The sequence below is a fragment of the Ruditapes philippinarum genome, unplaced genomic scaffold (assembly GCF_026571515.1).
Source record: "Ruditapes philippinarum isolate M1 unplaced genomic scaffold, ASM2657151v2 ctg268_1_1_1_1, whole genome shotgun sequence".
In the NCBI taxonomy this organism is placed as follows: Eukaryota; Metazoa; Mollusca; class Bivalvia; order Venerida; family Veneridae; genus Ruditapes; species Ruditapes philippinarum.
The window spans coordinates 119,992-131,006 of NW_026859070.1; the positions used below are offsets into that span (position 1 = coordinate 119,992).

The window sequence follows — 11,015 nt, forward strand, 5'->3', positions numbered from 1 at the left end:
GGAATAAACTTCATATTATAACAGAACATTCTTAAGGACCAGACCTTGTTGTTTATCAAACCCAAATTTGCTTGGGCTCTTTAATGACCTTGACCTTGAAGGTTATATTACTGAATTTTCTCAGATTGTGCATTTATTGGTGTGTGTGTATGTATAGTATATGTATTAATAAATATATATATATATATATATAAATGTGTGTGTGTATATATATATATATATATATATATATATATATATATATATATATATATATATCAAATATATGTATATACATTTATATACATGTGTATATATATATATTTTTTTTTTTTTTTTTTTTTTTTTGAATATATATATGCATATATATATGTATATATATATATATATATATATATATATATATATATATATATATATAATATATGCATGTATATATATACACACACCACATATATATATATTTATATATATATATATATATATATATAATTGCGTTCATTTTTTTTCTATTTTTAGAAATTGCGTATTTTTTCTATTTTTAGAATTGCGTCATTGTTGCTATTTTTAGAAATTGTCATTTTTTTTCTATTTTTTAGAAATTGCGTCATTGTTGCTATTTTTAGAAATTGCGTCAATTTTTTCTATTTTTAGAAATTGCGTCATTTTTTTCTATTTTTAGAAATTGCGTCATTGTTGCTATTTTTAGAAATTGCGTCATTTTTTTTCTATTTTTAGAAATTGCGTCATTTTTTTCTATTTTTAGAAATTGCGTCATTTTTTTCTATTTTTAGAAATTGCGTCATGTTGCTATTTTAAGAAATTGCGTACTGTTGCTATTTTTAGAAATATGCTTAATGTTTCTATTCATATATATACAAAATATATAAACAAAACTAATGTGACAAGACGGACCAACTAAATTTATAAAAAGGAAACGTCAATATATGTTCAAACCTTTCTATGTTTGCGTTTAGAAAAAGTAAAAAGTCGAGCGTTGCCCCCGCCCGGCGGTGGCTCTTGTTATATATACATATAATATACATCAAAATAATAATACACACACAAAAAACAATATAAATATAAAGTTTTATTTATAAGTTACAACATTGAAATGGACTGTAATATATTTATTATTGCACATATTAATTGGTACATGAATGGTTTTAATTATTGAGTACATATTTAGCAAGTGCTATCAGTGCTTGTAATGTCTCTTTTCCACTTGGTATAATTTGATCATCTGGAAGTAAGAAGCCGTATTTCCCTGTATCTCTAAGCTCAACACCATACGCAAATTTTGCTCCTAGTTTCCCATATACCCAATCTGCACTGCTGCCACTTGCTACGTCTATGAGAAAAAGAGATTAAGCATTAACACTTAAAGGCACACTTATGCCTCAGGCACAAATAAATTTTTTAATCTTTAGAAGGGTCCAATATGAATTTTATTATATTTAAAATTTAAATATTAGATTCAGAGCATGTTAGATGCATTGAGTCATAATAATTAATGTTGTTATTTACTTCTTTTTTTGTAACGTAAAATATGCTAGTGGCATTGGTTCCCTTTAGCTTATCACCTGAAGAAAGTAGCACTGCATAAAAAATTATTTGTCATAAAAGTTGCGAAATGTAAACAAAGTAGTATTTTCACTTCCATACAAAAACAAGGTAGTATTTTCACTTCCATTTTCACTTCCATACAAACTAGTAAGTTACTATAACTGAATTAATTTCCCAAAAGGAATAAAAGTGAAACATGGTTCTAGTAATTGGCCAAAATATATCTTTTATGAAACTAAAACAGGACATCAAAAATGAAAACCTTTTCAGAAAGAAAAATAAAAGCATTTCTGGGGCATAATGGACCTTTAACTTGCTAATCTTGATACACAGAAACAGAAAAAAATATTGTGTCGTTTTTCAAGGTAGTGTTTTACAGTAAGTAAACTTTCACTATCATTAACATGTGCTTTAGGGTAAGTTTTCATGGTTTCTAAAAGTTCAGTTTCTGTGGTTCTAAAAGTACTTGCATAGTTTCTTGATATACATGTAATTCAGTGGTAGGATTTTCAAATAAAGTTCAGTTGCAGTATGCTGGGTTTATAAATACATGAATAGGCTTTATATAAACTTTATTAAGAGATAGTTTTTAAACACAGGTTTACCTGTCCATGTTTAATAACTTACATATAATATCAGAAATGGTACCATGTTCATATTTTGTACCATAAACCTTTTCTAGTGCATCAACAGCCATAGCAGACCCTTCATCCTGAAAATAAAGGGAGATAAAACTAGAATTCCTGAAATAAAGGGAGATAAATCTTGAATGAAATTGAAAGGAACATGAAGAACATCACTTCTAATAATTTATATTTTGATCTCTTCAATGCTTTAATATGCACAGATTCCTTCATGACCCTATTTTTGTATTCAAATAAGTGGATTACAATAAAATTTTAATCACAATGAATTTGTTAACAAAAGAGAACATGTCAATATTTGGTGGTTAAATATATTGTGATGAAATAAGATAAGATCTGTCAAACCCATGCCCCCTGCCTACTCTTTGCCCCCACACGGCCCCCCCCCCAGACAAACAATTTTATCCAATCAATTTTCCCACTAAAATACATGTATTTCAAAAAGTCATATTTTTATCCATTGTATTTTAAATCATACATGCAGATGTAGTTTTAAATTAAATGGTCACTGTTTCAGACTATAAAATCGTAATTTTAAATTAGATGTGTATTGTCAGAATATCAAATCATATTGAGAAACAAAACAAACAAAAAAATTGCAGTAGACTAGGATTCCATAACTTCTGACTTGTCTACTTAAAGATGCCGTTGTCATGGTCACATTACTTACTTGTAGTTTGAAGTCCTCTGGGCGCTTCTTGGTATAACCCCATGGCGACATCCATAGCTGGGAGTAACTATGGAAATCTATGAATCCTTTCAGATTTTCGATTTTACTGAGAAAGTCGGCAACCCCCTTTACTTCAACTTCAGAGAAAGCTTTTGGTCCACAGTATGTGTCTGAACACGGATCTTTACTTGCACCTTCCTCTGTAATAATACGTTCATAATATAGTACTCGAAGACGGGAAAGGCATGTTATTAAAATTGACTTTCAGTAACTCAAACTCGCTTATCTCGAAATTCCGCGTAAGTCGAAAAAATGTTAATGTCCCGTCAAAATTCTTTCTTTATCTATAAACATTGTACTTGTATATATGTAAAATCTTTCAAAGGAAGTACCACAAGTCACGTTTTCATTTCATTTTATCGCACTTTTAACCATGGTGTTACAGAAGCTGCGAAACGGTACTTTAAAGATTTTTGGTTCAATTAAAAGTCCCGTCAGGCTACACCATTTTTTTACCGTATGCAAACGATACATGTATCTTGAATGTACATTTGTATTTACATGTATATTGAATAACCAAAACTTAATTGTTTTTAGGAAACATTATCTAAAGTAAACTGCCCAGTAACAACGAAAAACAACTACTACTACAACAACAAAAACTGCAGAAGAGCCAATGGCTTGACAAGTTTCAAACATAATGTCATGACTTACTACACCACTCCAGATCCCAGTTCCTGTTTGGGTCAACACCACGACAGATACCTTGCTTTGATCTAGTCTTTCTCCACATGCGTGTCTGTTATTACAATGCAAAGAAAGAATTATTACCGCCTATTATTAAAAGAGTTTCACATTTTTAAAATAAAGTAAAATTAAGATCAACTATTCTGTAGTAAGCGTGATACAATGTTCGTGTTGTTTTTATACTAGTCTTTATATACTAACTAGTATTCACCCTATTTCCGAGTTTTAATATGTTGTTTACATAATTTTACATACATATATTCGAACCATACATTCGTAATTTGAGCTTTTTTTGGCTTTTATCGTCTTAGCTGTCACCATGTGACTTGAAAACTTTAAAGTTAACAATTTTAAGTTTTCGATGAAATATATAGAGATTTGGACCAGAATGTCAAGAAGCGAGCTTAGAACCATTTCCACATCTTAATTACTAGCTGGCACGTACCCATCGGAATTCGGTCATAGGACCGCAGACTGTGGCGCATCTTCCCGATCCTGTACATACTATACCTACATGTATAATTATAACATTCTTCTCAAAGGGGTACGGCTCATTGAATGTTCACAAAATATGTATTTGATGGTAGAAAACATTTATCCTAAGTCAGAAATGAATTCTAAGTCCATTCCCATTATACTATATACTAATATATAGACAAGGGTAACAACTCCCATAAGAAGGTGTCTATGCCCAATCAGGGTTTTTGCCTCGCAGTTTTTTACACGATACAGCATAAATAAAAAGGAATTATGCTATTTGTAGTCGAATGATTTATCTATCGAACCAATGTAAAACTTTTCTTATATCTCTTATATTTAACGAGTACTGGCCGTCAAAGTAACAAAAAACTGTTCATTTTCGCGAGGTCGACATCGATCGTGGCTACGCAGGAAACACAAAGTTACACGACTGTTGCAATCGTTGGAGATAATATCACAAGCATTTATCATGCTGGGCAATTAAAAATACATAAAAGTAATCAAAATATACCAATAACCTATAATGACAATATGATATAAACTCACCTGCGGCTTCAAAATATTTCCCCGTTGAAATTTCTATAAAACACCGCCATCTTGACGAATGTAAACAACCGTCATTTGATTGGTCGATTTATTTCCCGAAAATATACCCGTAAATTTCCGAAAAATACCGACCAATCAGATGACGGTTGTTTACATTCGTCAAGATGGCGGTGTTTTATAGAAATTTCAACGGGGAAATATTTTGAAGCCGCAGGTGAGTTTATATCACATTGTCATTATAGGTTATTGGTATATTTTGATTACTTTTATGTATTTTTAATTGCCCAGCATGATAAATGCTTGTGATATTATCTCCAACGATTGCAACAGTCGTGTAACTTTGTGTTTCCTGCGTAGCCACGATCGATGTCGACCTCGCGAAAATGAACAGTTTTTTGTTACTTTGACGGCCAGTACTCGTTAAATATAAGAGATATAAGAAAAGTTTTACATTGGTTCGATAGATAAATCATTCGACTACAAATAGCATAATTCCTTTTTATTTATGCTGTATCGTGTAAAAAACTGCGAGGCAAAAACCCTGATTGGGCATAGACACCTTCTTATGGGAGTTGTTACCCTTGTCTATATATTAGTATATAGTATAATGGGAATGGACTTAGAATTCTTTTCTGACTTAGGATAAATGTTTTCTACCATCAAATACATATTTTGTGAACATTCAATGAGCCGTACCCCTTTGATTCTTCTGGTCTTTGATAATCTTTTTAATACGCTTTTATCATTGACATGGTCTGCTTGTTTGACCTGGTAGATTTGGTATATTTTTTTAAATAGTATACCATTACGTGCCAAATTGAGATATAATTATGTAAAATGTTATCAAATACCGAAAAAAACATGATAAAATAACTTGTACAAAATCGTGAGATATTGTAATTTATTGCGGTCAAATGCTCTTACCCTATCATCAACAAACGTGTACTCGTACCCGTCTGGGTTGGTAACCGGAAGTATATACCAATCAAAACTGTCCACCATTTCCGTTACATCCGTATCAATCTTGTACCTATCAAGCATCTGAAAGATGAAGACAGTGCTAAAATGCACGGATACACTATGTCCTCGAAGACAGTGCTTAACTGACGGACAAACTTTGACCCGACATATATTTTACTTAAACAACATTGAAATTTCAAGAATTTTATGGGGAAGTTACGATTATAATTGCAACTAATTGACACTAAATATCTTAGTTAATAATCTTATTATCGTGCGAATATAAGAGTAGTTGATTTCCCTCTCAAAGTCTTATGGATACAAAAAAATGCCGAGCAACGGAGTCCGGAAGCCAGGAGCTATCTCTTTATGTTTTTTTTTAATCGAACTATGAACTAATTCAGAACTGGACAAGTTCATTTTACAAGTTTAGTCGTGTAAAGGTTCAACTTAAATTTTATGGTGGTTTATTTGTGTCATGTCGTATTTTTACTTCTCGGGTCACTTTGTCGTACTTTCGTCTGGCACCCCACAAAGCAAAAGGCGAAAATACGACAAAGTATTTTCACTTTGTGCCCCGCGGAGCGAAAGTATTAAAAATACGACAAATTGGTGACTGTCGTATTACCGTGTGTTCGCCTTGCACACCGCGGAGCGAAAGTGTATACGACAAAATGTTGATTTTGTCGAATTTTCGTGTTTTTGTTCGGCGCACCGCGAAGCGAAAATGCGACATGACAGAAATCAGACACCGTAAAATTCTGACTCATCACCTTTAAACATGCTGACTAAGGGTTGTTTAATAAAATCATGTAATATTTTACCTGTCCAGCCATGTAAATAACTGTAGCTGGGGAGATCCACTCACGTGCATGAATACCTCCTTCAATCCAGAACGCTGGTCTGTCCGCATTCTGTGGCTGTGTACTAATCTAAAATATGATTTGGATACATATTTTTCTGTATTTTTGTTCTGTTTTTCTTGCATATTTTTCGAAAACTACATTTAAAGACAAAATAATTTCTTTTATGCGCTTGTTTTTTAGGTATAAGAAACTGGATGTGCGACAACGTATATGTCAGTTTTGAAAGTTATGAGAGAAAGCTATTCAAAAACCTTTTGATGAATAACATCTTTGAATTAAAAGACAGTACAAAATGTACACATTAAACGGAAATCCTTTACCAGAGGTCAACAATTTTATTCAATAAAATGAGCGAATAAGTTAAAAAATTTACATATTTTGTGATAACATTCCACATAATGGACAAAACCATTTTCCTTTTACTTGTACTACAAACTGGCCTTTGTGTAGAGGTGGCCTTTTTGGAGAATTTTACTGTCTTATTTATAATAGATCATATACCTTTATTCCAACCATTTCTCTCCCCTCATAAGACTTTGTTACGTTAAACAAGGTGGCCCGGTCTTTGTACACATTTGTTATATTCTGCATCCAGTCATAAATCTAACGAAATAAACAAATGAAAACATAATATTGTTTCATTATTATTGTAATATATAAGAAAAGATTGTCCTTTACTAAGGGCGCTCACTGAACTATTCATATACAATGTAGATATCCAGGCAGAATGAAAACTTTTTAAAACTTTGCATGAATAGGTTAACAGAAATTATTAAAGCGCACTTCTTTTGATGTGTCAGTTCTTAAATTTGAATTTTCAGACCCAGTGAGATTCTATAATGTGATTTGACAGAAACCGTCTGATCGCCGACAAATTCTATGTCACAGACAATAAAAAACAAGAACGTTTTTCCTTTTCTTTTCATACACGAATGCACGTGCGATAACTGAAAAATTATGTATATTTATACTTACATCGTCTAACCTGTGGTATTTTGTGTAGTCAAATTCGTTGGCTTTGGACTCTCTAATATTTCTGTAGGCCTTTTGTTCATCAATTATTTGCTGAACATTCTCAATCATGATTTTAACGGACATGTCTTGTTCCAGCAGATAATTTGTGACGTCATCATATTCAAACGGTGACAGACGAATATCTACGGAATTGTTAACGCTTGATGGGGCACGCCATACGTCCAAGTGCTGCAAATAAAAGTCATATGAAAAAAGTTACTACCATAAACATGTGACTAAATATACTTAAGATATAATAGGTGACAGTACTCCGGAGGTGACAAGATTTTGTTAGTCCTTGTCTTTAAAAAGTGGAATGTTTGTCTTAAGCATGCGTAATGCATAATCTGATTCCCCAACCCCACCTCAAAGTATTTGAAAACAAGGAGATTACTTGACTTACCTGTTCTTCTGACAGGAGATTCTGTAAAAGTTTCACTTCCGGAACGCTATGCGGAATTACTCTTATCACTTTATGCCTGAAATAATGTAAATTTCTTAAAGAGAGGATGCGGCTTGTTTTTAACGTGAACGCAATCACTATTTTGATTTAGATTTGCCTGCTTTCGCTCCAGACAAAGATTCGTTTTTAAAAACGCTTTATATAGCCTGGTTACAACAGTAAGTAAATAACAAACCTGTGTTACCAATAATATTACAGTCAAGCAAGCCTGTTTATCCGTAAACGCCAATTTTATTTAATCGTACAGGTGATCAAAGACGATTATAAGATTTTCACACTAATTAGAATGATCAAATGCTTTACAGGATGAAAAAAAGAATAATATTAGATTTAAAAATTATTTTTGTCTCAACGAAAATAATATTATATCTAAAATTGAGGAGATTCAAACTTACCCAGCAAACGGCCCGTGCCCCAGCGTTCCATGAAGCCCAAGCAATGGTAACACGAAAACGGCTAACACTTTCAACGTTTCCATTTTTAAATAAGTGAATTAAGTGATCTTATTTTTTAAATTCAGATATTTATACTCGTGTTTGAACTATAAAATCATGCGATAAACCGTGGTGCATGTACCAGTTTTTGGTATGGTCTAGATTTAAACGTAATAATTATATCTGATAATAGGGACATACGATATGTTTAATTTTGTTCTGTATTGACTTACTTCAAGTGGAATAAGATTAAATGATAGCAAATCTCAACGATTACCCATTATCCAAAGTTTGAATGAAAGGGGCGGAAAATCACGATTGAATAGGGTATATTATAGCTATGGTGTCAGTTTTCAGTCGGGCATACTTCCTGATCGGGAAACAAGGGGATTCCCCTTCAAGGCTTCCCGATCAGGCCGCAAACGTCAAAATCCTTCCCGATCGGGAAGTTTATTGGCCTTTTTACGTAGTTCAGGAAAAATGGCCGGTGCATAATAGTTTTCAACCCACTACAATATATGAATATCACATTTAAGTGCAGAAAAGATATATCTAAAATCCTACCGAGTCATTTTCTTTTAAAATGTCTAAAATTAAAATAATCTGAAAGTGAATTTGAGTGAAGTTTTACGATTTTACTAAGAAGTAGCTGCTTCCCGTTTTGGAAACACTGTTTCCTGATCAGGCATCTAGCATAATATTCACCATTAAATGTTTCCTGTTTGGAAAGTTTTATTCTTTAAGTTAGCGCGTTCTATTCTGGAATTATTTCGTGTTGATTGAGATTGCTTGGGACAACACCAACAAATAAAGTTATCTGTGCAACAAATCAACATGTGAGTCATGGTTTGAATGTTTTGAAGTCTGGTGTGCCTAGCAGTTCAGATACAAATGATAGCATCATAGGTGGTGTCTTCTCAAATTTTGTAAAAACGAATATTCAAATATATTCGAATATGTAAAAACGAATATTCTAACATCAATTTTATTATTCGTTCCCGGCCCTAGTTATTTTTATTATGCCCCACTTCGAAGAAGAGCGGGTATATTGATTTGCTTATGTCCACACAATATATGTATGACTATAAATTGTATGTATATAGAGGATATTGAATGAGTGTAGTTTAATACTAAATTTATTGAACGAGTTGAATAAAATCATATTATTCGAGCCTCTGGCGAGCATAATATTGTTTTATTCAACGAGTTCAATAAATTTAGTATTGAATCTACACGAATATAATATTCTATTTACAAGAACGGTAAACTGTTAAAATGAGTAATTTTTCAATGACGCGTTTATAGAGTAACGCTAACATTAGCGCGCTTTAACGCTATGTTTCTATATAGCGCAAATGACGTCACGTCAAAGTGTTATTACACTAGTGTAATAGCGTTTTTATTAAATAGAGGATATTGAATGAGTGTAAGTTCAATACTGAATTTATTTCACGAGTTGAATAAAATTATATTATGCGAGCCTCTGGCGAGCATAATATTATTTTATTCAACGAGTGCAATAAATTCAGTATGGAACTTACATGAATTTAATATTCTATTTATCACATACCCAAAATAAAGACTAAGAGTCATATTTCATTGACGCGCCTATATTATAGCGCTAACATTTAGCACTCTTTACACTATGTTTGTATAACGCTAATGACGTCACGTCAAAATATATGCACGGCCGTGCAATACCATATTTACGGAGTCGCAAAATCGGCACGGGTGTGTGATAAATGGCTTTATTACATTCCTGCGCCGCGATTTATGTGATAAACAATTTTATGTTGAATAAAATATATGTTATGTTATGTTAATGTTGGTCCGTCAGTACATCGGTAGACCTCAGTTATTATCTTAAAAACTATTTATCACATAGTCTTCATATTTTACATACTAATTGGTCATAACTATAGTAGGTGAAACATATTGATTTCAAAGCTTTGTCAAAGGTCAAGGTCACAGGGACCCTAAATGTCAGAATGGTTTCCGCTCATTATCTTGAAAAAAAAAACTATTTCTCACAAAGTCTTTATATTCCCAAATTAATTAGTCATATGCTGTAGATGACTCCTATGATTTTGTGGTCACTAGTTCAAAGGTCAAGGTCACAGGGGCCTTAAATGTGGGAATGGTTTAAGCTCATTATCTTGAAAACTATCTATCACTAAGTCATTATATTTCACATATTGATTGGTCGTAAGTATAGATTACCCTATCAATTTTGGGGTCTTTAGGTCAATGGTCAAGGTCACAGGGACCTTAAGTATGTTTGTTTATCCGTCGTTAGACCACATTGTTTCTGCTGATTATCTTAAAAACTATTTATCAAATAGTCTTCATATTTCATATATTGATTGGTCAAAACTATTAAATAACCTATATTGATTTTGGTGTTAACTAGCGTAAAGGTCAAAGTTACAGGTGTTTTAAATTTCGGAATGGTTTCCGCTCATTATCTTGAAAACTATTTATCAGAAAGTCTTCATATTTCACACATTGATTGGTCATAACTAGAAAATGACCCTTTTTGATTTTGGATTCACTAGGTCAAAGGTCAAGGTCACAGTGACTTGAATGTCAAAATGGTTTCCGCACAATATTTCGAAAAGTATTTATGACAAAGTTTTCCTATTTCAT

General features: G+C 32.3%; 1 protein-coding gene across 1 annotated transcript; it reads right to left on the bottom strand.

Annotated features, from left to right (window-relative positions):
• Positions 1-1,056: 1,056 nt before the first annotated feature.
• LOC132755063 (carboxypeptidase B-like) lies at positions 1,057-8,524 on the bottom strand. Its single transcript, XM_060745851.1, has 10 exons — positions 8,331-8,524; positions 7,876-7,951; positions 7,434-7,661; positions 6,960-7,061; positions 6,417-6,524; positions 5,557-5,673; positions 3,574-3,658; positions 2,860-3,059; positions 2,173-2,257; positions 1,057-1,330 (listed from the first exon to the last, which is right to left on the bottom strand). The coding sequence occupies exons 1-10, from the start codon at positions 8,411-8,413 to the stop codon at positions 1,146-1,148; spliced, it is 1,269 nt and encodes a 422-aa protein (XP_060601834.1). The 5' UTR covers positions 8,414-8,524; the 3' UTR covers positions 1,057-1,145.
• Positions 8,525-11,015: the final 2,491 nt, after the last annotated feature.

Excerpts from the sequence above, each read along its gene's own strand:
- LOC132755063 (XM_060745851.1), bottom strand. The coding sequence starts at position 8,413 with ATGGAAACGTTGAAAGTGTTAGCCGTTTTCGTGTTACCATTGCTTGGG. Across the intron at positions 7,062-7,433 it reads AATACCACAGGTTAGACGAT|ATTTATGACTGGATGCAGAA; the intron begins GTAAGTATAAAT and ends TTATTTCGTTAG. Across the intron at positions 5,674-6,416 it reads TTATTTACATGGCTGGACAG|ATGCTTGATAGGTACAAGAT; the intron begins GTAAAATATTAC and ends TTCATCTTTCAG.